The 24,771-nt window shown below is 67.1% G+C and overlaps 1 protein-coding gene across 1 annotated transcript in view; it reads left to right on the top strand.

The window, feature by feature from the left end:
• The window catches only part of PLEC (plectin), a 79,907-nt gene that overhangs the window by 11,561 nt on the left and 43,575 nt on the right, over positions 1-24,771 (top strand). The window contains exons 2-31 of the mRNA XM_066203116.1: positions 1,644-1,705; positions 2,699-2,788; positions 4,245-4,322; positions 4,408-4,500; positions 4,679-4,845; positions 6,042-6,157; positions 6,250-6,356; positions 6,445-6,564; positions 7,734-7,829; positions 8,093-8,220; positions 9,029-9,122; positions 9,211-9,365; positions 9,802-10,114; positions 10,844-10,921; positions 11,287-11,448; positions 12,825-12,929; positions 13,414-13,509; positions 13,592-13,717; positions 14,295-14,447; positions 14,800-14,954; positions 15,030-15,156; positions 15,253-15,436; positions 16,037-16,194; positions 16,798-16,976; positions 17,699-17,837; positions 17,920-18,276; positions 18,899-18,982; positions 19,183-19,287; positions 19,444-19,542; positions 21,032-24,412. Coding sequence (XP_066059213.1) covers positions 1,644-1,705; positions 2,699-2,788; positions 4,245-4,322; positions 4,408-4,500; positions 4,679-4,845; positions 6,042-6,157; positions 6,250-6,356; positions 6,445-6,564; positions 7,734-7,829; positions 8,093-8,220; positions 9,029-9,122; positions 9,211-9,365; positions 9,802-10,114; positions 10,844-10,921; positions 11,287-11,448; positions 12,825-12,929; positions 13,414-13,509; positions 13,592-13,717; positions 14,295-14,447; positions 14,800-14,954; positions 15,030-15,156; positions 15,253-15,436; positions 16,037-16,194; positions 16,798-16,976; positions 17,699-17,837; positions 17,920-18,276; positions 18,899-18,982; positions 19,183-19,287; positions 19,444-19,542; positions 21,032-24,412 — 7,307 coding nt within the window. The remainder of the gene's footprint in view (positions 1-1,643; positions 1,706-2,698; positions 2,789-4,244; positions 4,323-4,407; positions 4,501-4,678; positions 4,846-6,041; positions 6,158-6,249; positions 6,357-6,444; positions 6,565-7,733; positions 7,830-8,092; positions 8,221-9,028; positions 9,123-9,210; positions 9,366-9,801; positions 10,115-10,843; positions 10,922-11,286; positions 11,449-12,824; positions 12,930-13,413; positions 13,510-13,591; positions 13,718-14,294; positions 14,448-14,799; positions 14,955-15,029; positions 15,157-15,252; positions 15,437-16,036; positions 16,195-16,797; positions 16,977-17,698; positions 17,838-17,919; positions 18,277-18,898; positions 18,983-19,182; positions 19,288-19,443; positions 19,543-21,031; positions 24,413-24,771) is intronic.

Raw genomic sequence — 24,771 nt, 5'->3', positions numbered from 1 at the left:
GGGGCAACCCCCCAGAGCAGGGCGGTGTCCGTGGGGCAGAGCCCGGTGCCGGGGCGGTGTCCCCAGGTCGGTGTCCCCAGGTCGGTGTTCCCCAGGTCGGTGTCCCCAGGGCAGGGCTGTGGCTCTGACCCGCACGCCGGGGCGGTATCTGCGGCCAGGTTGTGGGGCAGACCCCCGCGCCGGGCCGGGCTGTGGGGCAGACCGGAGCGGACCGACCCCACGCCGCCGCCCAGCTCCATCCCCGGTGCCCGCGGTCGCTTCCTGCCACGCCCTGCCCGGCCGCCCCGGCCCGGCCGCGGCTCTCCTTGTGCGGCCGCCGCGGGGTGAGCGCCGCTCCGGGGACCCCTCGGGGGTGTCGGTGCGGTGGGCGCGGGTGCCCGGGTGTCGGTGCCCCCCGCTCGGCTGCGCGCTGCGCCCCACGTTTCCTTCCTTCCTTCCTTCCTTCCTCTCACACCGCGGCCGCTGCCGGCCCGGCACGCCCTGGCCGTGCCGCTGAGCGCCCCTGGGCCCGCGGGGCCGCTCGGGCTGTGCAGCACCCCCGGGCGCTGTCCCGGCGGGGAGTGTTGGCTGTGGGGCGCTGGGTGCCGCGTGGGCAGATCCCGGCACGCTCCGGCGGGGCAAGACCCGGCACGCAGCGAGCGCCCGGCTCGCCACGGCGAGGGCAGGGGCGGCGTTGTGGCTGCCGAGGTGGCATCGCCCCAGGTGCGTGGGGTGTCACTTTTGGCCTCTGACCCCCCCCCCCCCCCCTCCTTTGGGCATCGGGCTGGGGCTGGCACAGGCGGTGGCATTGGGGACCCAGGGGGACAGGAGGATGGGTGCTGGCAGTGGGGCACGGGGCACTGGGGAGTTAGTGGGGTGCAGGGCAGTGGGTGATGGTAGCGGGTGCTGAGGGCTGGGTCCTGTGCAATCCCGGGTTCCCATCCCGATGTGTCACCGTTCCCATGCCATCCCCTAATGACAGGGCAGCGGGCAGGGAGCGCCGTGACTCACTGGAGCCCTCTTTGGCCCTGTGCCCACACAGAAGGGTGTCCTGGGGCTGTGGGGTGTTCCTGGGGTGTCCCTACGGCTCTGGCAGTGCAGACGGTGCGTGGGATCATCTCGATCCCATGTGTGTCCCACCACGGCCCCGCCTGTGGGGCTGGAACTGTGCCAGGACAAGCACCCCGTGGCCTCGTCTGTACCATACCCCGCTCAGTCAGTGCCCACGGAGTCCAGGCCGGTGCTGGGGCTCCTCAGAGCCCTGTCAGAGCACTCATGGTTGAGTGGGCACCTCCTGCTCCGAGCAGCCACAGAGAGTTGAAAGGAGTTCCACAAGGATCACCAAGGACAACTCTTAATTTGTTCATAGATGTGTTGAACCCTCAGCCTTGGCATTACGAGCACCCTTCCCTGGCCAACTGATCTAATCTCGGCACTCAGCGTTGAGGTGCTGGTGGGTGCTGGCCTGGCGCTGGCACGCCGGGGCCGGTCCCCGTTAGCTGCTTCCTCTCCCCACACCCCGTGACTCACCGTGGTTCCCCAGAGCAGTTGGCTCATCGTTTCCTGCGCCAGCCGTGCCCTGCGGTGCCACCGCCGGGGCCTGGTTTTTCGCCGTGCCGCCACCCCAATGCCGCTGGCTCACCTGTCCCTCTCCTCTCTTGCAGATGAGCGAGATCGTGTCCAGAAGAAAACCTTCACCAAATGGGTCAACAAGCACCTTATCAAGGTATGGGCACCGCCAGTCCAGCGGGCACCACTAGCCCCACAGTCCCCAGATGACCCTCAGCGGTAGCCCCGTGTGCTGGTACGGCCGAGGACGTGGCAGTGGAGGGTCCCCGGTGCCAGTGCTGGTGCTCCTGTGCCACACCTGTGCCCCAGGCCTCTCAGCTGTGCCCCCGTTATGAGGGTGTGCCCTCCAGGTGGGATCTGCCCTCCCACCTATGCCAGGAGGGAGCGGTGCCCCTGGCACCTGGGGATGTGTCCTGCGCTTTGACGCCCTCAGTCCTGTCCCATTCCTGCCGTTCCCATTCCATGCCAGCGCGCATTGCCACAGGCAGGGCCCCACATTGTCACCTGGCACACGTAGGGACATGGCCCAGCCCCCTAAATGTGTTCCCACATGTCCCTGACGCCGCAGTGCCATCGTGGTGCCACCACGCTCTGCCCCTCCTGTGTCCTCTCTCTGCTGTCTCCTAACTGCTCTCTTCTCTCTGCCCCGCGCAGCACTGGCGACCAGAGGTAGGTCCTTCCTCTCTCCCTCTCTGTCCCACCGCGCTTTTCCTCTGTGCACACTCTCCTTTCCCCACGCTGGGGATGGAGCCCTGGGGCTGCTGCTGTGGTGGGCAGGGGGTCTGACCCCTTCATGGTGGGCCTGACCCCTTCGTGGTGGGTCTGACCCCTTCGTGGTGGGTCTGACCCCTTCGTGGTGGGCAGTGGGTCTGACCCCTTTGTGGTGGGTTGGACCCCTTCGTGGTGGGTCGGACCCCTTCCTGGTGGGTCTCTGCATGCCAGAGTGACACTGGAGTGACACTGGATCCATCCTGGCACGGGGGGAGCTGCTGTGTGTGTTTGCGGGGGGGTGACGGCACTGGGGGACACCAGCTGCACTTGGGGCTGTGTGTGAGCACCGGGGGGTGGCCGGGCAGCCCCCCCGCTGTTGACTGGCAGGGGTGGGCGACGCTCAGCTGCCCCCCCCCCGACACCGTCGCTGTCCCCGCAGGCGCAGCGCCATGTCAACGACCTGTACGAGGACCTGCGGGACGGGCACAACCTCATCTCGCTGCTGGAGGTGCTGTCGGGTGACACTCTGGTAGGTGTCGCCGCGCTGCCCTGCCCCGCACTGTCCCCCCGTCCCCGCCGCGCGCCGGCGCCCCTCCGCCGGCCCTCCTCATCCTCGTCCTCATCCTCATCCTCGCTGCCTGCCTCTGTTCCCTCTCTTCCTGCTTGGCCGTCGGTCTGTCCCAGCGACCCCGGAGTGCCCGCGCCCCCCGCCCCCGCCTCTAACCTCTCTTTGCTTTGGTGCCCTCTCTGCTTTCCTGGCGCCGGCCCCCCGGCCCCCGGCCCACCGCCGCCTTTGCCTCCTCCTCCTCCTTCCTCTCTCTGCTCCTCTCCGCTCGGCTCGGCTCGGCTCGGCCGGGGCAGCCCCGGGAGCGCGACGTCCTCCGGACCTTGCGGTTGGTGAGTGGTTCAGCTCTTGGCGCGGCCCCGGCACGGCCACCGGTGCCGTGACAGCGGCACGGAGCAGTCCCGGGACTGCCTGCATGCCGTGTGCCACGCCTGTCCCAGTGCCACCCCAGTGCTCTGCCTGCATGCTTTGCCTGTCCTGGTGCCCCCCTGATTGCCGAGGGCTGTGGGGGTGGGTTTCCCGGCGCCAGAACTCAGTGTCAGCAGCAAAGAGAGAAGTCGTCTTCCTCCGTGGAAATTGATTCCACCGTGCTGGGCGTTGTCAGGCTGGAGCTGGACTGTGGCTCCTGGCACCACGGCAGGATGTGCTGGTGGCTCCGTGGGGTGGCTGGCAAGGGGGTGGCACCTGGCCACCAACTCCCTGAGTCTCACGCTAGGGCTGGCCCTGGCCCTGAGCGGCTGTGGGTCCGTGTTGGCCCCTTTCTGTGGGGCAGGAGTGGCCCTGCTCCGCTGCTGAGTGGCACAAGGGGGTTCTTGGAGCCCCCAGCTCTCCCAGCAGCCAAAGCTGGGCTTAGCTGGTGGAATTGCTGTGCGGCAGGAACGTGTGGGGGCTCTGTTTGGGCAGAACCCAGGGGACCCCAGCTGGACCCACGAGTCTGGGGGGGCTCACCCATCTTGGCAGTTCCTGGTCCTGCTGGGGGGACCCTGGAGCTGCTGGGGAGCTGCATGGCGAGGGGCCACGGTGGCCGCACCTGCAGCGCTGTCGGGACCGCGGTGCATTGTCCCCGAGGCCATCGCACGTCGGGGCCCCCTCGGGACGGCCGCGATGGTCCCAGCGCTGCCGGGCGCGGCTCGGGAACGGCCTGTGCCGGCGGGTTCGCGGGGGGAGGCCACGGGGAGCGTCCCCACCCCTGCAGGGGCAAAGTGCGAGGGCGGGATCCATCGGCATGTGCGGCGCTGGGAGGGGCCGGGCGGCGCCGGGGGCGGCGGCGGGACGGTGCGGCGGCATCGCGGGGTGGCGGGACGGTGCGGTGGCATCGCGGCGGGGCCGGGGCCGTGCGGGGTGGGCAGGGGATTGTGGGGACAGGGCACAGCGGGGCTGGGTCCAGCGTGGCCTCACTCACCGCCCTCCTCTCCCCCAGCCCCGCGAGAAGGGCCGGATGCGCTTCCACAAGCTGCAGAATGTCCAGATCGCCCTCAACTACCTGAAGCATCGGCAGGTGAGGATGGGGTGGGTCCCCTGGGACGCCCCGGGGCTGTGCTGTTCTCCTCCCACCCCTGAGCCGCGTGTGTCCCGCGCCGCAGGTGAAGCTGGTGAACATCCGGAACGATGACATCGCCGACGGCAACCCCAAGCTGACGCTGGGGCTCATCTGGACCATCATCCTGCACTTCCAGGTGAGCCTGATGGAGTGGAACAGGAACAGAGGTACCGAGGGGCCAGGATTCCGTGGTGCTGGGGACCTCCCCAGGCCGGTCTGGTCATCAGTGGGGCAGGAGTGTCACTGGCAGCTGCTGTGCAGGGAGTGTCACTGTGCCGGTGCCAGTTCCCAGAGTAACAGCTGTGTCCTGGCAGATCTCAGACATCCAGGTGACCGGGCAGTCAGAGGACATGACGGCCAAGGAGAAGCTGCTGCTGTGGTCGCAGCGGATGGTGGAGGATTACCAAGGCCTCCGCTGCGACAACTTCACCACCAGCTGGCGAGACGGGCGCCTCTTCAACGCCATCATCCACCGGCACAGGTGGGGGCCCTGGTGGTGCCGCGTGATCCGTGGGCAGGCGTGGGCTCAGTGGGGCAGCCCTGCTGATCCTGTGCCCATGGGGCAGCCCTGCTGATCCTGTCCCCATGGGGTGGCCGTGGTGATCCTGTCCCCATGGGGTGGCTGATCCTGTCCCCATGGGGTGGCCGTGGTGATCCTGTCCCCATGGGGTGGCTGATCCTGTCCCTGTGGGGCAGCCCTGCTGATCCTGTCCCCACAGGGCGGCTGATCCTGTCCCCATGGGATGGCCGTGGTGATCCTGTCCCCATGGGGCGGCTGATCCTGTCCCCATGGGGTGGCCGTGCTGATCCTGCCCCCTGGGGCAGCTGATCCTGTCCCCATGGGGTGGCCGTGCTGATCCTGCCCCCTGGGGCGGCTGATCCTGTCCCCATGGGATGGCCGTGGTGATCCTGTCCCCATGGGGCGGCTGATCCTGTCCCCATGGGATGGCCGTGGTGATCCTGTCCCCATGGGGCGGCTGATCCTGTCCCCGTGGGGTGGCCATGCCGATCCCATCCCCACGGGGTGACCCTGCAGCTCCTGCTCAGAGCACTGTGAGCTCCTGCCGAGTCCTGCCCCGTGGGCTGTGCCGGCAGTGCCATGCCCGCTGTCGGCGTGCCGGGGCGGTGGCAGGCAGGTCCCCACGGGTCCTGCTGGGACCTCTGCGTGCTTCTGGGGAGAGAAAATATGTGCAGGGTTGTGCCAGAGGGGGGGAGTCACCTGTGTTGTGTTGTGTCACAGCTGTGCCGTGCTCCGCACCGAGGCACTGCCACACTGAGCTCGGCCCCACCACGGAGCCCCAAGGGGTCAGCGCCATAGTGACTGGGGTGTCAGCCCCACAGGGGATTGGGGTATCAGCCCCTTAGGGGATTGGGGTGTGAACCCCACAGGGGATTGGGGTGTCAGCCCCACAGGGGATTGGGGTGTCCGCCCCATGCAGGGTTGGGGTGCCAAATTCACAGGATGTGGGGGCTCTGACTGTGCCAGGGTTCCTGCTGGGGACTGTGTGTATCCTGTCCCTGTGCTGGCTGTGGGGGTCCCCCCTGCCGCCGGTGCCCCCGATGTGGGGTGTGGGGTGGCCGGGCAGAGGAGGCAGCCCTGGCGGTCCCAGGAAGGGGGAAACCCACCCTCCTCGGGGTTTTGGGGTCCCCACAAACCCGCTGACTCCCCACCCACAGGCCAATGCTGATCGACATGAGCCGGGTGTACCGCCAGAGCAACCTGGAGAACCTGGACCAGGCCTTCACCGTGGCCGAGCGCGACCTGGGCGTGACGCGGCTGCTGGACCCCGAAGGTATGGGCTGGGGTGAACCGGGGGGTCCCTCTGCAGAGCCCCCCTCCCTCCCCGCCCTGGCATCCCCCACCTGACCCCCTCCCTCCCCGCAGACGTGGACGTGGCACAGCCAGACGAGAAGTCCATCATCACCTACGTGTCCTCGCTGTACGACGCCATGCCGCGCGTGCCCGAGGTGCAGGACGGCGTCAAGGCCAACGTGAGTTGGAGTGCCGGGGGTCACCTCCGCCGCTGCCACCCCCTGCGGCGTCACCCCCGGCCCCACACGTGTCCCCTCTCCCCTGCAGGAGCTGCAGCTGCGCTGGCAGGAGTACTACGAGGTGGTGACGGGGCTGCTGCAGTGGAGCCGGCAGCACTCGGCGCTCTTCGAGGAGCGTCGCCTCCCTGCCAGCTACGAGGAGATCGAGGTGAGGCCACCGGGGGTGAGGACAGGGATGGCCCTGCTGGCCTGGCATGGGCACGGTGCTGCTGGCCTGGCACAGGGATGGGCACAAAGACAGGGACAGGGACAGCACTGCTGGCCTGGCACAGGGATGGGCACAAAGACAGGGACAGGGACAGCACTGCTGGCCTGGCACAGGGATGGGCACAAAGGGAGAGGGACGGTGCTGCTGGCCTGGCACAGGGATGGGCACAAAGGGAGAGGGATGGTGCTGCTGGCCTGGCACAGGCACGGGGATGGGCACAAAGACAGGGACAGGGACAGTGCCGTTGGCTTGGTATGGGCACAGGGACAGGGTCAGTGCTGCTGGCCTGACACAGGGATAGGCACAAAGGGACAGGGACGGTGCTGCTGGCCTGGCACAGGCACGGGGCTGGGTGCAAAGACAGGGACAAGGACAGTGATACTGTCCTGGCACAGGGATAGACACAAACACAGGGACAGGTACAGCACTGCTGGCCTGGCATGGGGATGGGCACAAAGACAGGGACAGCACTCCTGGCCTGGCACAGGGATGGGCACAAACACAGGGACAGGGACAGCTCTGCTGGCCTGGCATGGGGATGGGCACAGGGACAGGGATGGTGCTGCTGGCCTGGCACAGGGATGGGCACAAAGACAGGGACAAGGACAGTGCTGCCACAGGGATGACCGACCCCAAGGAGTCACTGGTAGCTGGGGCAGCGTGTGGCAGTCCTTGCTGGCCTGTGGCCCCGCCGTGGGTGGCTCATGCCCAGAAAGGGGTGCCAGCCGGCCAGCACCCCCCTGCGGGTGCCTCACGTGGCAACCCCCACGGCAGCACGTGGCCAGGTGTGCCGTGCCCTGCATCACCTGTCACTGGGTTTCCCTGTGGCACTGAGCCCCCACCAGTGCCATTTTGGGGGTCTGCAGGGTTTGGGGGATCAGAGCCATGGCAGAGCCGGGTCCCCCATGAGTGGGGGGGGCCCTCTGAGTCACCGTCGCTGGTTGTGCCGTGAGTCACCGCTGGCAAAGCCCAGCGCGGCCACTTCCTTCCCGCCGGCTCTGCACACATGGAAAATTGCAGGCTGGGCAGGGCGGGTGCTTGGGGAGGGGGCAGCAGCGGCCGGGGTCCCCAGCTGCTCAGCTGCATCCCCCCACCGCCCCCCCCGGCAGATCCTCTGGCGCCAGTTCCTCAAGTTCAAGGAGACGGAGCTGCCGGCTCGGGAGGCCGACAAGAACCGCTCCAAAGTCATCTTCCAGGCGCTGGAGGTACCGGCCAAGGGCTGGGGCGGGGCTGGGAGGTGGGGTGAGGGGTGTGGGGGTCCTGGGGGGTTGGGATCCCAAGGGCTGGGGGACCTCGGGGGGCTCCGGGTGGGTCCCAAGAGGATGATGGCCCTAGGGGGCTGTGGGTCCCGGGGTGTCAGAGGTCTTGGGGAGTGTGGGATGGGTCCCAAGGGGATGAGGGTCCCGGGGGTCCCGCGGCAGTGCCCGGCACGCCCCTTGGGGTGGCGTGTGACATTCGGGGCGTGCAGGGCGCGGTGCAGTCGGGACAGCTGAAGGTGCCCCCCGGGTACCACCCGCTGGACGTGGAGAAGGAGTGGGGGCGGCTGCACGTCGCTGTGCTGGAGCGGGAGAAGCTGCTGCGGGCAGAATTCGAGAGGCGAGTAGAGGAGGGGCCGGGGGGCCGGGCAGGGCGGCGCTGGCACTCACACCCCCCTCCCGCTGCCAAACCACGGGGCTGGGCCGGGGTGGGGTGTCCCGGCCCCCCCGAGGGGGAACCGCAGGGCTGTGAGTCACCGTTCCTGCTGGGAAACCTCTGCGGCCGCCGGCCTGAGCGCGGCTCGGCTCGGCTCGGCTCGGCACGGCACGGCAGGAGAGGGAGGGGGGACAGCATAGGGGACAGTGGGGATGGGGATTTGGGTGGGCATGGGGGGGATTGGGAATGGGATGAGGGGGGGGATTGGGATTGGGATGTGATGTGGGGGACTAGGAGTTGTTGGGACCCTGGAGGCTGAAAATCTCAGGATTTCTGTGCCAAAAAGGTGCCGACCCTCGAGCAAGCACCGCATTTGACCCGAGGCCGTGGAACAGGCTCTGAGTGACGGCACTGGGGTTGTGGGTGTGTAGTTTGAATCTCACAGGGTGAAAAACCTGACTTTGGGATTGCCCCGTGCATTACTGTGCGCTAAAATCCCAAATTTGGCCTGTTCCATGGCCTCAAGTCAAACGTGGTGCCTGCTTGAGGGTCGGCGCCTTCCAGCACAGAAAGCCTGAAATTTTCAGCCTCCAGTGCTCCAGCAGGGCTTGAGATTGGAAGTGGGATGTGGGGCAGGATGGGAATGGGAAAAACAAGATGGGGATGTAGGGGGGGATTGGGACAGGGACACGACACGTGCTGTGCACAGCCAGGACAGCCGCCCCCGCCCTGTGCTGACCACGTCCCTCCGTGTCCCCCTGTGTCCCCGCAGGCTGGAGCGGCTGCAGCGTGTGGTCACCAAGCTGCAGATGGAGTCGGGGCTGTGCGAGGAGCAGCTGAACCAGGCGGATGCTCTGCTGCAGGCGGTGAGTGCCGCCGGCACCGGGGCGGGGCGGCCCCGCGGGGACCGTGCCCCCTCGGTGGCCGCGTCCTCACCGTCGCTGTCCCCCGCAGGACGTGCGGCTGCTGGCGGCCGGGAAGGCGCCGCAGAAGGCGGCAGAGGTGGAGCGGGACCTGGACAAGGCGGACGCCATGATCCGGCTGCTCTTCAACGACGTGCAGAGCCTCAAGGACGGGCGGCACCCGCAGGGCGAGCAGATGTACCGTCGGTACGGGCGCTGGCGGGGTCCCCGGGGCTTGTCCCCATGGCCCCGTGCCTCTGGAGCCCTCCGTGTCCTCCTCCTGGTCCTTCCTGCCCCCCAAAGCTCACCATGTCCCCTGTGTCCTCCGTGCTGCCCCTGCATCCTCAATCACCCCCGTGTCCCCGGTGCCCCCCAAAGCTCTTCATGTCCCCTGTGTCCTCCATGCCCCCCATGCTCCCTGCACCCCCAACCACCCCCGTGTCCCCTGTGCCCCACAAAGCCTCCTGTGACCCCCATGCCCTGCACGTCCCCCGTGTCCCCTGTACCCCTCTAATCTCCCATGCTCTCTGCGGCCCTTGCACCCCCCAAAGCCCCCTGTGACCCCTGTGCACCCCAGAGTTCCTCCTGACCCCAAAGCCCCCGTGCCCCCCGTGTCCCCCTGCTGACCCGTCCCTCCCCGCAGCGTGTACCGCCTGCACGAGCGCCTGGTGTCCATCCGCACCGAGTACAACCTGCGGCTCAAGTCGGGAGCGCCGGTGACAGCGGTGACAGCCGTGTCGGTGACGTCGGGACAGCGGCGGCCGGAGCCGGACGAGGCCCCGCTGCGGTACCTGCAGGAGCTGCTGGCCTGGGTGGAGGAGAACCAGCGGCGCCTGGCCACGGCCGAGTGGGGGGCGGACCTGCCCACCGTGGAGACCCACCTGGGTGCCCACCGCGGGCTGCACCGCGCCATCGAGGAGTTCCGGGCCAAGGTGGAGCGGGCACGGGCCGACGAGGTGAGACCCTGCGGGGTGCTGGGGACCCCGAAGTCTTGGGGGTGAGGAGGTGAGACCCCTGGGTGCTGGGGACCCCTGGTCCTGGAGGTGATGAGACTCCTGGGTGCTGGGGTCCCCCTGGTCCTGGGGGTGCTGAAGTGAGACCCTGCAGGGTGCTGGGGATCCCCAGGTCTTGGGGGTGATGAGGTGAGACCCTTCAAGGTGCTCAGGACCCCGAAGTCTTGGGGGTGAGGAGGTGAGACCCCTGGGTGCTGGGGATCTCCAGGTCCTGGAGGTGATAAGATTGAGACCCTGCAGGTTGCTGGGGTCCCCCAGGTCCTGAGGGTCCTCTGGGGCTCTTCCCACTCTGCTCCTGGCGGTCTCCCCAGTGCTGTCCCCTCCCCTGCTCCTGAGCATTTCCTGGGGGGCTGCCTTTGCTCTGTGCCTCAGGCTCCCTGAAGCACCACGTCCCCCCCCCCCGCTTTCTGCTCCTGGGGCTGTGCACAGCCTGGTTTGTGGTCAGCGACCAATCCCAGCCCCCAGAGCCCTCTGCCCCCAGCTGTGTCCCTACTCCAGAGCCCCCGGGGGCCCGGGGTGGCCTGGGAGAGTGGGGGGCACTGTGCCCCGAGGGCAACCCCCGGCCCCGCAGCCCCGGCACCCTGGGTGTGGCCCCTCCTCACATGAGTCCCTTGTGGGGTGTAGGGGACAACTGGGGTGGGGGTCCCAGGACTGATGGGGTGTCTCCTGCAGACCCAGCTGACCCCCGGCCCCAGCGGCGCGTACCGGGAGTGCCTGGGCAAGCTGGAGCTGCAGTACGCCAAGCTGCTGGTGAGGGGTGGGCGGGAAGGGGGGGCGGGCATGGGGGGCGGGCGCGGTGGGACCTGCTGGGGACATGTGGCTGGGGGCTCCTGGGGGGTAAACATGAGGGGACCTGATGGGGACGGGGTGTGTGACATGGGGGAGCCCTGCTGGCGGGGTGTGACACGGGGGGACCTGCTGGAAGAGGGGGGCTGTGGTGGTGGGTGGGTTGTGGCGGGGGCGGGTGTGTGGGGGCTGTGGGGAGGAGGAGGATGCAGGACACCGGTGGGGGGGGAAGTGGGGAGGAGGATAAGTAGGCACCGAGGGTGTGCAGGGGGCAGCCCTGTGGGGTGAGGACACAGCTACAAACCACCCCCCGTGCCCCCCCCCCCCAGAACTCCTCCAAGTCGCGGCTGCGGCACCTGGAGAGTCTCCACGGCTTCGTCAGCGCCGCCACCAAAGAGCTGCTGTGGCTGAGCGAGCGCGAGGAGGAGGAGGTGGCCTTCGACTGGAGCCACAACAACGCCGCCATGGCCGCCAAGAAGGAGAGTTACTCGGTACGGGCACGGCGGGTGACGCACAGGCACGGGGACGGGCACAGGGATGGGCGTGGACACGGGGATGGACACGACATGGGCACAGGGATGGGCATGGACACCGGGATGGGCACAGACATGGGAATGGACACGAGGATGGGCACAGGGATGGGCATGGACACCGGGATGGACATGAACACGATTTGGGCACTGGGATGGGCTTGGACACAGACACAGACATGGGGATGGGCACAGACACGGGGATGGACATGAGGATGGGCACTGGGATGGGCAAGGACACGGGGATGGACACAGACATTGGGATAGATATGAGGATGGACATGGACATGGGGACGGGCACTGGGATGGGCATGGACACAGGCACAGACAAGGGAATGGGCACAGACACAACATGGGCATGGACACAGGGGTGGGCAGCAGGATGGGCATGGACATGGGGATGGACATGGGCACAGGGATGGGCATGGACATGGGGATGGGCACAGACACAACATGGGCACGGACAGAGGGATCGGCATGGACACAACATGGGCACGGGGATGGGTGTGGACATGACATGGACATGCATGTGGACAGACACACATGGAGGACAGCTGGACACACCCACGGGCACACACACACGTGTGCCATCCCCACACACGGACACGCACACGGCTGTGTCACGTGGTCCCCTCCCTGCTCTGCAGCGCTGAGCCCCCATGTGCCCCCCACACCCAGAACGCCCAGAGCCCCCCTTGCACACACAGCCCCAGCTGTGCACATACACACACACAGAGCTGTGCACATGAGTGTGAGCCCTGACCCTCCTGATCCCCCATCTGTGCACGTGTGTGAGCCCTGACCCCTCCAGCTGTCCACATGTGTGTGAGCCCTGACCCCCCCAGCCATGCACACGTGTGTGAGCCCTGACCCCCCTGATCCCCCTGGCTGTGCACACGTGTGTGAGCCCTGACCCAATCCCCAGCCATGCACATGAATGTGAGCCATGACCCCCCTGACACCCCCTAGCTGTGCACACGTGTGTGAGCCCTGACCCCTGGCTGTGCACACGAGTGTGAGCCCTGACCCCCCGGATCCCTCCCCGGCCGTGCACACAAGTGTGAGCCCTGTCCCCTTGGCCCTACACACATGTGTGAGCTCTGACCCCTGGCTGTGCACACGAGTGTGAGCCCTGAGCCCCCTGAACCCCTGGCCCTGCACACGAGTGTGAGCCCTGATCCCCCAGCTGTGCACACGTATGTGAGCCCTGACCCAATCCCTGGCCATGCACAGGAGTGTGAGCCCTGACCCCCCCCAGCTGTGCACACGAGTGTGAGCCCTGAGCCCCCTGACCCCCCCGACCGTGCACACGAGTGTGAGCCCTGCCCCTGCCCCAGGCGCTGATGCGGGAGCTGGAGCTGCGGGAGCGGCGGATCCAGGAGCTGCGGACCACGGGGGAGCGGCTGCTGCGGGAGGAGCACCCCGGGGCGCAGACACTGGAGGTGCCTGTGGGGCTGGGGGCACGGGGGGGGGGACGTGAGGAAGGCTGGGGGGCTGCAGGGACTGGGGCATCCGGGAGGGTGTGGGGGATATGGAGGGGGACCTGAAGGGGCTGGGAGAACCTGAGGGGCACCTTGGTGGGTTGAGGAGGGGTTCAGGTGAGTCTGGGCGCTGCGGCCAGCAGTGTGGGGTGTGGTGGGCACTGGGGGCACTGGTGAGGAGTGAAGTGGGCACTGGGGGGTCACTGGTGTGGCTGCCTGTACTGGTGTGGCTGCAGGTGTGGCTGCAGGTTAGGTGAGGGTGCGGGTGTGGGCAGATGAGGGTGCAGGTGTGGCTGCAGGTCAGGTGAGGGTGCGGGTGTGGGCACATGTACAGGTGAGAGTGCGGGGGGGGGCACCTGTACTGGTGCAGGTGTGGGTGTGGGCACCTGTACCGGTGCAGCTACCCTCGGTGCCAGCCCCGATGTCCCCCCCCCACGCCCCACAGGCGTTCCTGGCAGCGCTGCAGACCCAGTGGAGCTGGATGCTCCAGCTCTGCTGCTGCATCGAGACCCACCTGAAGGAGAACACCAACTACTTCCAGGTACGTGGGGCTGTGCCAGGGAGGGGCTGGGCGTGGGGAGGAAGGGCGTGACCCCAGTGCTGACCCCCGGCCCCCCCCCCAGTTCTTCGCCGAGGTGCGGGAGGCCGAGGAGACGCTGCGGAAGACGGAGGAGACGATGCGGCGCAAGTTCAGCTGCGACCGCGGCACCACGGCCACGCGCCTTGAGGACCTGCTGCAAGACCTGGCGGTGAGGGCAGCCCCGAGACCCCCAGGAAGACCCCCAGAGCCCCGGGGCATCCCCACAGTGACCCCCCAGACCCCCGGGGATTTCTCCCCAGGGTGACCCTCCCAGGATCTCTGGGGTGACCCTGCTGCGTGACCTCGTAGCGAGGGCAGGTGGGAGCCCAGGGGGGCTGCCCATGTGGACCCCTGCCCCCCAAGATCCTCGGGGTGACACCTGCAGGGTGACCCCACCTGCGGGGTGACCCCACAGCCCCTGGCAACTCCGAGGCGACGGCCCTCTGCAGCCCCCCAAAATCCCACTGCAGCCCCCCCAAAATCCCACTGCAGCCCCTCGGGTGACCTCAACACGTCCAGTGCTGCCACAGACTGGGATGACCCCCCCCAGCCTCATATTCTTGACCCCTCCCCAAACTCCTGGGACCCCCGTCAAAAATCCCGAGGGCTCCCAAAACCTTTGGGACCTCCTGATATTTCTGAGCTCTCTCAAAAAAAACCCCCCTCGGTATCTCCCTAAAATCCTGATGCCCCTCAACACGGTGGGGCACCCCAAATCCTGAGGTGCCCCAAACCCACCCCCACAGGAGCAGAAGGAGCAGCTGGCGGAGCTGGGGGCACAGCTGGGGGGTCTCTCCCGCCGCGCCAGGACCATCGTGCAGCTGAAGCCTCGCAGCCCCTCGACACCCCTGCAGGGCCGGCCCCCCATCCAGGCCGTCTGCGACTACAAGCAGATGGAGGTGAGGGGGGACACGAGGATTGGTTCCCCTGGGGAGGCCCTGGGGGGGGATGTGGGGACACGTGGTGGGTTCCAGCAGCCCGGTCTGATGCTGCCCCAGCCCCGTGAGGGGGACACAGGAGGACCCCCCTGTGGTCTGACACCACCCGGGGGGACATGGGGACACGTGGGTGATCTCCCACCCTCCTCCCATGCTGCCCCAGCCCCATGAGGGGACACAAGGTGGGGACACAAGGAACCCCCCCACCCAGACTGAGACCACACCAGGCCCGTGGAGGAATACGGGGGGGATGCTGAGGACAATGGGAGAGGCACAAGTGGCTCGCAGCTCACCCTGACCCCCTGCCCCGCAGGTGACGGTGCACAAGAACGACACCTGTGCCCTGGTGAACCACGCGCAGCCACAGCAGTGGCGGGTGCTGAGCGCCGGCGGCACCGAGGCCGTCGTCCCCTCCGTGTGCTTCCTCCTGCCGCCCCCCAACAAGGAAGCTCTGGACGCCGTGCACAGGTGGGGACGGTGACCCTGCGCCCCACCCGGGCTCACCCTGTGTCCCCCTCCGGCTCTGACTCCGCGTCCCCACAGGTTGGAGACCACCCACCAGCGGCTGCTGGGGCTGTGGCAGCAGCTGCACCAGGACCTGCGCAGCCTCCGCTCCTGGCAGTACCTGACCCGGGACATCCAGCAGATCCAATCCTGGACTCACATCACGGTGAGCTCCCTGGGGGGGTCCCAGCATGGCACGGGGTGGGGGGGGGGGGTCCCGGGGGTCCCCAACGTTGGGCTGACGTGGCCGTGCCCCCCGCAGTTCCGCACGCTGCCGGCAGAGGAGGTGCGGCAGGTGCTGGCCAGTCTGGAGAGCCACTACCAGGAGTTCCTGCGGGACAGCCAGGACGCCCAGAGCTTCCAGCCCGACGACCGCCTGCAGGTGGAGCGCGACTACAACGCCTGCACCCACAAATACGAGCTGCTGCTGCGTAGCCAGGAGAAAGGTGGGCGTCCCCCCTCTGCCTTCTCCGGAGGGTGGGTGTCCCCAGGGTTCCCTCGGGCGCTGAGCATCCGCAGTATGACGTGGACAGACACGCACGGGAGGTCGGCTGCTCCACGTGGGCACACCCACGGACGTGCCCACGTGTGCCATCCCCGCACACGGACACGCACACGGCTGTGTCACATGGTCCCCTCCCTGCTCTGCAGCGCTGAGCCCCCGTGTGCCCCCCACACCCAGAACCCTCCGAGCACCCCCAGAGCCCCCCTTGCACATACCCGGGGTGTCCCTGGGGTATCGCCATGGTGCTGAGAGGTCCCAGTGTCCCCCCTCCTCGCATTGGCTCCTGGGGTGTCCCCAGGGTGCTGAGCCATCCCCATGTCCCCTCTCCATCCTGTGGGTCCCCAGGGTGCTGAGCCATCCCTGTGTCCCTGCTCCCTCCTGTGGGTCCCCAGGGTATCCCCAGGGTGCTGAGCCATCTCCGTGTCCCCTCTCCCTACTGCGGGTCCCCAGGGTGCTGAGCCATCCTGGTGTCACCCCGCGTGTCCCCGCAGTGTCCCTGTGGTGTCCCCAGAGCACTGAACTGTCCCCTTTGTCCCCACAGGAGAGCAGGACGAGTCTCTGTGCAGGAGCTACATCTCCCAGCTGAAGGACATCCGACTGCAGCTGGAGAGCTGCGAGAGCCGCACCGTGCACCGCCTGCACCTGCCCCTGGAGGCCGACGCCCTGCGCGAGTGCGCCCAGCGCCAGGCCGAGCAGCAGGTGTGTGACACCTGGGTGACACCTGTGTGACACGTGTGTGAACCAGTGTGACACCAGTGTGAGTCCGTGTGACACGTGGGTGACACCTGGGTGACACGTGTGTGAACCAGTGTGACTCCTGTGTGAATCAGTGTGACACCAGTGTGAATCCATGTGACACCTGTGTGACACCCATGTGACACCCATGTAAACCTGTGTGACACCCTTGTGACACCTGTGTGACACCCGTGTGAACCCATGTGACACCCATGTGACACCCGTGTGACCCCTGCAGTGCGCACACATGGCCGCCTCAGTGCCAGGAGGGCCTGGGGGAATGGTTTGGGTTGGGAAAACCCCTCAGAGCCCACCGAGCCCACCCAGTCCCCCAGCACAGCCAAGGCCACCGCTGAGCGTGTCCCCAAGTGCCACCACATCCACCGTGGCTGTAAAATCTCCGCAGGGGTGGCACTTCCAGGAGTTTTCCCAATATCCCAAACCTCCCCTGTCCCCCTGCACCAAGGGGCTGCAGAGCCTTCCCCTGCTCCGTTCCTCCTGGGGCCCAAGCTGGGGGGAGCATTCGGTCAGGGGCTGGCCCTGACCTGAGGGGCTCCTCCCCTGCAGCAAACACACCTGGAGCTGGAGGGCATCCAGAAGAACCTGGCCAAAGTCAGCGAGAAGACGGAGCAGGTGCTGGCGCAGCCGGAGCAGGCAGGCTCGGCCCCCGTGCTGCGCTCCGAGCTGGAGGTGACCCTGAGGAAGATGGAGCAGGTGTACAGCCTCTCCAGCATCTACCTGGAGAAGTGAGTGAGGCCTGGCAGCGTCACTCCTGGGCTGGAAACGAGCCTGGGCAGCTGGGAGGCCGTGGGGAGTCTGGGGAGAGTCAGCGTGCATTCCTCTCCTCTCCTCTCCTCTCCTCTCCTCTCCTCTCCTCTCCTCTCCTCTCCTCTCCTCTCCTCTCCTCTCCTCTCCTCTCCTCTCCTCTCCTCTCCTCTCCTCTCCTCTCCTCTCCTCTCCTCTCCTCTCCTCTCCTCTCCTCTCCTCTCCTCTCCTCTCCTCTCCTCTCCTCTCCTCTCCTCTCCTCTCCTCTCCTCTCCTCTCCTCTCCTCTCCTCTCCTCTCCTCTCCTCTCCTCTCCTCTCCTCTCCTCTCCTCTCCTCTCCTCTCCTCTCCTCTCCTCTCCTCTCCTCTCCTCTCCTCTCCTCTCCTCTCCTCTCCTCTCCTCTCCTCTCCTCTCCTCTCCTCTCCTCTCCTCTCCTCTCCTCTCCTCTCCTCTCCTCTCCTCTCCTCTCCTCTCCTCTCCTCTCCTTTTCCTTCTTCCCTTTTTCTTCCCTCCTGGCTCTGTGATGCTGCTCTTGCTGAGCTGTCCCACTCCCATCCTGATCCCAGCGAATCCGTCCTGCTCCTGTCCTGCTCCTGGCTGATCCTGGATGATCCCACCCCACTCCTGCTCCCACCCCGCTCCTGCTCCTGGCTGCTCCCACCCCACTCCTGCTCCCGGCTGATTGATGCCGTCCCCCCGGCAGGCTGAAGACCATCGGGCTGGTGATCCGGAGCACGCAGGGCGCTGAGGAGCTGCTCCGCCAGTACGAGGAGCAGCTGAAGGACGTGCAGGCGGTGCCGGCTGACCTGGCCGAGCTGGAGGCCAGCAAGGCCGAGCTGAAGGTACCCGGGGACTCTGGGGGTGCCCAGGGGGGTGGCTTGGGGGACACCGTGGCTGGCCCTGACCGCTGCCCACCTCCCACAGAGGCTGCGGGCCCAGGCCGAAGGCCACCAGCCCTTCTTCAGCACGCTGGAGACCGACCTGGGCAAGGCCAAGGACGTCAACGAGCGGATGGTCCGCGGGCACAGCGAGCGCGACGTGGACCTGGAGCGGTACCGGGAGCGGGTGCAGCAGCTGCTGGAGCGCTGGCAGGCCGTGCTGGGCCAGGCCGACCTGCGGCAGCGCGAGCTGGACCAGCTGGGCCGCCAGCTGCGCTACTACCGGCAGAGCTGCGACGCCCTGCGGCAGTGGATCGGCGACGCCCGGCAGCGCCAGGAGGCCATCCAGGCCGTGCCTATCACCGACAGCCAGGCCGTGCGCCAGCAGCTGCTGCAGGAGAAGGTGGTGCTGCCCCTGGGGCTAGGGGGGGCTCCTGGGTGTTCTCCAGCAGGGTGTGGGGTGCGCCTGGTCATCCAAAATGTGGCAAGGGGTGCTCCAGGGTGCAGCAGGGTGTGCCTGGTCATCCCCGGTGGGGCAAGGGGTGCTCCTGGATGTTCCCCAGCATGGTGAGGGGTGTGCCTGGCCATCCCCAATGGGACAAGTTGTGCTCCTAGGCATTCCCCAGCAGGACGAGGGGTGCTCTCAGCTATGCCCGGCTGTGGCATGGCAAGGGACTCTACCTGGCCATCCCCAGCAGAGTGCAGGGTGCCCCTGCCCGTCTCTGTCTGTGGCAGAGTGAGGGGAGTGCCCGGCTCTCTCCAGTCATGGCACATTGAGTGTTGCTCTTGGGTGGCTGCAGCAGGAGGGGGAGCGTCCCTGACCACCCTGGCACGCGGTGGGTACTCTCAGTGGGACGGAGGCAGCTCCTGACTATTTGTGGCTGCAGCAGGGTGAGGGGTGATCCCGGCCATTCCCAGCCACAGCAGGGCGAGGGGTGCTCTTGGCTGTCCCTGGCTGTGGTGGGGTGAGCTGTGCTCTTGGGTGGCCCTGGGGTGCTCGGGCTCACCCCCACGTGTCTCCCCAGAAACTGCTGGAGGAGTGTGAGCAGCACAAGGAGAAGGTGGAGGAGTGCCAGCGCTATGCCAAGCAGTACATCGACGCCATCAAGGTGTGCCCGCTAGGGAATCTCTTCTGGGTTCAGTCCACGCTCTTCATACTAACAGAACTTCATTTCAATTCGGCTTGTGACCCCTGGGGGCTGGTGGGGGGCTAGGGAGGCAGCACAGCGTCCTGCAGGGAGTGGGGTCAAGCACGGGGCTGGGGGGTTCATGGCACGTAGCAGAGCTTTGATCACTCTCTCCTCACCAGGACTACGAGCTGCAGCTGGTGAGCTTCAAGGCACAGGTGGAGCCGGTGGCATCCCCGGCCAAGAAGCCCAAAGTGCAGTCGGCGTCTGACAGCATCATCCAGGAGGTGAGGGGGGTCTCCCTGCCGCTGGGATGTCCTGGAGCTCTGGGGCATGGCTGCTCGCTGAAGGGGTGGATTTGGGGGTGCAGCCCCATCGTTGCTGGGGTCCTGGCGGGCTGTGGGCACGCTCCCCTCCCTCCTGCTGACCCACTGTCTCCACAGTACGTGGACCTGCGAACGCAGTACAGTGAGCTGACCACGCTCACCACCCAGTACATCAAGTTCATCACTGAGACGCTGCGGCGGCTGGAGGACGAGGAGGTAGGGAGTGGTGCAGGGCAGCATGGCCGGCTGTGTAACCCAAAGGAACGCAGTTCACGGGATCTCTGGCCCTGCCACTAACGCCAGCCCACGGCCATGACTCCAGCCCTGTCACTGACGGTGGCCCATGGCCGTGACTCCAGGCCCATCACTAACACTGGCCCATGGCCGTGACTCCAGCCCCATAACTAACACTGGCCCATGGCCATGACTCCAGCCCTGTCACTGACGGTGGCCCATGGCCATGACTCTGGCCCTATCACTGATACTGGCCCATGGCTGTGACTCCAGCCCTGGCCCCATGACTAACACTGGCCCATGGCCATGACTCCGGCCCTATCACTAACACTGGCCCACAGCCCCTAGTTCCTGCTCCCTGCTGGGCTCCTGGGAGCAAGGCTGCTGGCTCTGCGTGCAGTGGGTCTCCCAGCCAAGCTGGCTCTGGGCACCGGGGACTCTGGTGTCACTGGTGGTAGGAGGCACTTCCCAGATACACGTGGTGCAGTCAGCACCTGCCTGCGCATGCTGCTGTGCTGGGCGCTGGCCTGCGGGGCCTGACGCAGGGTAACCTCTCTAACTCTTGGTTTCTGCCCTCGGAGCCGCTTTGCCAGTGCTTTTTCTTGGGGAATATTTGTGTTGGTGGGGATCTAATGGCGGGTAAAAAACCAGGATGACTCTGGCAGCCGTGCACCAGGTACTCACTCTGCGCATGCCTTCTCCCCCGCGGCACCCTCCGCCTCCTCCACGGCTCACCCTCTCCTCTTCGCCCTCCTCTACGTCTATGCTGCTCCGGGACCAGGGGTCCGCTGTGGGGTCTGGCTCCCCTGCATGCCCTGCCTGCGCCCTGCGGAGCGTGCGGCTGCCTCGCTCACAGTGCATGCGGTGCGTGTGCTGCGGCACGGTCCCGAGCCAGGCGCCGGCTGCGTTGGCCCTTTGGCAGACCCTGCTCCCGGCCGTCTGGAGAGGGCTGGGAGGGGTTTGAACCGGCTGAACTGCTCTCTCCTGGTGAGGCTTTCCTGGAAGGGAAGGCTCTGCTGGCACCGCCCTTGCACCGCTCCCCTCCGTTCTGCTCCCGGTGCTCCGGCCGCCTCTTTCCTTTCCCCACGGCAGGGGCTGTCTGTGCCAGCCCCCTCGCAGGGGGAGCCATGGCGGTGATGTGCACGCTGCTCGCATCGTCTTCATCGCTTGCGTTCCGCTCGCTCTCTGTCCTTTCTCTCTGGAACGTGCCTTCCCGCGCTGCTGTCTGGCTCCTGTTGCCTGTCTGCCTGTGCTGTCGTGTGTCCCCTGTCGTGCCACACATCTTCTGGAAGCTGGTGTCACCGGCTCGTGCGGTGGCCTGGGGGCCGAAGCCATTCCACGCGCATCCGCCACCCCTCGGCTGTCTCGGCAGTGTGTGGCTGGGCCAGCATCGATTCCACGGCGCGATCGCATCCCTTGTGATTTGTCTCTCTCTCCCCTCTCTGTCCCCTGCACCCTCTTTCCCCTCCAGAAAGCCGCCGAGAAGCTGAAAGAGGAGGAGAGGAAGCGGCTGGCGGAGGTGGAGGCACAGCTGGAGAAGCAGCGGCAGCTGGCCGAGGCCCACGCCAAAGCCAAGGCACAGGCGGAGGCGGAGGCGCGGGAGCTGCAGCTCCGCATGCAGGAGGAGGTCACCCGGCGGGAGGTGGTGGCCGTGGATGCCGAGCAGCAGAAGCAGAACATCCAGCAGGAGCTGATGCAGCTGCGGCAGAACTCAGACCACCAGATCAAGTCCAAGGTGAAGCTGATCGAGGAGGCCGAGTACAACCGCAAGAAAGTGGAGGAGGAAATCCGCCTCATCCGCCTGCAGCTGGAGAACACCGAGAGGCAGCGGGAGGGCGCAGAGACGGAGCTGCAGGAGCTGCGGGCGCGTGCTGAGGAGGCCGAGCGGCAGAAGCGGCAGGCGCAGGAGGAGGCCGAGCGCCTGCGCCGGCAGGTGAAGGAGGAGAGCCAGAAGAAGCGGGAGGCGGAGGAGGAGCTGAAGCGCAAGGTGCAGGCCGAGCGCGAAGCAGCCCGGGAGAAGCAGAAGGCGGTGGCCGACCTGGAGCAGCTGCGGCTGCAGGCGGAGGAGGCCGAGCGGCGCATGCGGCAAGCGGAGGCCGAGAAGGACCGGCAGATCCAGGTGGCCCAGGAGGTGGCCCAGCGCAGCGCTGAGGCCGAGCTGCAGAGCAAGAGGCTCTCCTTCGCCGAGAAGACAGCGCAGCTGGAGCTGTCGCTGCAGCAGGAGCATGATGTGGTGGCCCAGCTGCAGGAGGAGGCTGAACGGCTGAAGAGGCAGCAGCTGGAGGCCGAGCACTCGCGGGAGGAGGCTGAGAAGGAGCTGGAGCACTGGCGGCAGAAGGCCAACGAGGCGCTGCGCCTGCGGTTGCAGGCCGAAGAGGTGGCCCACAAGAAGTCGCTGGCGCAGGAGGAGGCCGAGAAGCAGAAGGAGGATGCGGAGCGCGAGGCCCGCAAACGCGCCAAGGCAGAGGAGGCGGCCCTGCGGCAGAAGGAGCTGGCGGAGGAAGAGCTGGAAAAGCAGCGGGAGCTGGCAGAGGGCACAGCCCAGCAGAAGCTGGCGGCCGAGCAGGAGCTGATCCGGCTGAAGGCGGAGATGGAGAACGGGGAGCAACAGCGCCTGCTCCTGGAGGAAGAGCTCTCGCGGTTGAAGGGGGAGGTGAACGAGGCCATCCAGAGGAGGAAAGAGCTGGAGGAGGAGCTGGCCAAGCTGCGGGCAGAGATGGAGGTCCTGCTGGAGAGCAAGGCCAAGACAGAGGAGGAGTCACGCTCCAGCAGCGAGAAGTCCAAGCAGCGGCTGGAGGCGGAGGCCAACAAGCTGCGGGAGCTGGCCGAGGAGGCCGCCCGCCTGCGCGCCCTCTCCGAGGAGGCCAAGCGGCAGCGGCAGCTGGCAGAGGACGAGGCCAGCCGGCAGCGGGCCGAGGCTGAGCGCATCCTGAAGGAGAAGCTGGCGGCCATCAACGAGGCCTCGCGGCTGAAGGCGGAGGCGGAGATCGCACTGAAGGAGAAGGAGGCGGAGAACGAGCGGCTGCGGCGGCTGGCGGAGGACGAGGCCTACCAGCGCAAGCTGCTGGAGGAGCAGGCGGCCCAGCACAAGCAGGACATCGAGGAGAAGATTGCCCTGCTCAAGCGCTCCTCAGAGAGCGAGCTGGAGAGGCAGAAGGGGCTCGTGGAGGACACGCTGCGGCAGCGGCGACAGGTGGAGGAGGAGATCCGCGCCCTCAAGGCCAGCTTCGAGAGGGCCTCAGCTGGCAAGAGTGAGCTGGAGCGGGAGCTGAACCGCATCCGTGGGGAGGCGGAGGAGGTGCAGCGCAGCCGGGAGCAGGCGGAGCAGGAGGCTGAGCGGCAGCGAGCGCTGGCGCTGGAGGAGGAGGGCCGGCGGCGCGAGGCTGAAGAGAAGGTGCAGGCCATCCTGGCGGCCGAGGAGGAGGCCGGGCGGCAGCGGCGGCTGGCCCTGGAGGAGGTGGAGCGGCTGCGGGCCATGGTGGAGGAGGCGCGGCGGCAGAAGGAGCTGGCGGAGAAGGAGTCGGAGCGGCAGATCCAGCTTGCACGGGAGGCGGCGCAGAAGCGGATCGCAGCGGAGGAGAAGGCGCACCTGGCCGCCGTGCAGCAGAAGGAGCAGGAGCTGCTGCAGACGCGCCAGCAGGAGCAGAGCCTCCTGGACCGGCTGCGCGACGAGGCTGAGCGGGCCCGGCGGGCGGCCGAGGAGGCCGAGTTTGCCCGTGGCAAGGCCGAGCAGGATGCCAGCTTGTCCCGGCAGCGCGTGGAGGAGGCTGAGCGGCTGAAGCAGCGGGCAGAGGAGGAGGCACAGGCCAAGGCGCAGGCACAGGCAGACGCGGAGAAGCTGCGGAAGGAGGCCGAGCTGGAGGCAGCGAAACGGGCGCAGGCGGAGCAGGCGGCCCTGCGGCAGAAGCAGCTGGCTGACGCTGAGATGGAGAAGCACAAGAAGTTTGCCGAGCAGACCCTGCGGCAGAAGGCGCAGGTGGAGCAGGAGCTGACCAAGGTGAAGCTGCAACTGGATGAGACGGACCACCAGAAAGGCATCCTAGATGAGGAGCTGCAGCGGCTGAAGGAGGAGGTGACGGACGCCGTCCGGCAGAAAGCCCAAGTGGAGGAGGAGCTCTTCAAGGTCCGTGTGCAGATGGAGGAGCTGGCCAAGCTGAAGAGCCGCATCGAGGAGGAGAACAAGGCGCTGATCCTCAAGGACAAGGACAACACGCAGAAGTTCCTGGCAGAGGAGGCAGAGAAGATGAAGCAGGTGGCAGAGGAGGTGGCCCGGCTGAGCGTGGAGGCGCAGGAGGCCGCCCGCATGCGGCAGCTGGCTGAGGACGACCTGGCGCAGCAGCGGGCGCTGGCAGAGAAGATGCTGAAGGAGAAGATGCAGGCGGTGCAGGAGGCCACGCGGCTGCGGGCTGAGGCTGAAATGCTGCAGAAGCAGAAGGATCTGGCGCAGGAGCATGCCAAGAAGCTGCAGGAGGACAAGGAGCAGATGCAGCAGCGCCTGGCCGAGGAGACCGAGGGCTTCCAGAAGACGCTGGAGGCTGAGCGCCGGCGGCAGCTGGACATCACGGCTGAGGCTGAGCGCCTCAAGCTGCAGGTGGCGGAGATGAGCATGGCCCAGGCCAAGGCTGAGGAGGAAGCCAAGCGGTTCAAGAAGCAGGCGGAGGAGATCAGTGAGAGGCTGCACGAGACTGAGCTGGCCACGCAGGAGAAGATGACGATGGTGCACACCCTGGAGATCCAGCGGCACCAGAGCGACGAGGACGCGGAAAAGCTGCGGAAGGCCATCGCCGACCTGGAGAAGGAGAAGGAGAAGCTGAAGCAGGAGGCGGCGCTGCTGCAGCAGAAGGCAGAGGAGGTACTGGGCTGTGGGTCCCCCTTAGCGGTGGTGGTTCACAGGGAGGCTGTCCCTCTTCCCAGCCAACCCACACCATTCCTGGGCAAGGTCCCCAAGGACCATCACTGGGGATGGTGGGGCAGGAGCCCCTGTGCAGGTCAGGGATGTGCGTAGAGTTGGAGGCAGTGGAGCAAACCCCTCAGGCAGCGTCGGAGCAGGACCCCGAACCCCTGGAGCCGTGGAGGTGGGATCCCCACTGCTCTTCCACCCCGTGACACGTCCTGCCGTGTTCCGCTCTGTGCCCAGCTCCCAGCCTTGGTGCTGGGGGTTCCTTTGTGTCCTTCCCCTGCTCGTCCTGCCCCGTGTTGTGTGTGGCTCCC

This window comes from Chamaea fasciata, unplaced genomic scaffold (genome assembly GCF_029207755.1).
Source record: "Chamaea fasciata isolate MVZ Bird 193981 ecotype frontalis unplaced genomic scaffold, bChaFas1.0.hap1 SCAF_1, whole genome shotgun sequence".
NCBI classification, from domain to species: domain Eukaryota; kingdom Metazoa; phylum Chordata; class Aves; order Passeriformes; family Sylviidae; genus Chamaea; species Chamaea fasciata.
The sequence above is the reverse complement of the archived record's forward strand: the minus strand, read 5'-3'. Positions and strand labels throughout refer to the sequence as shown.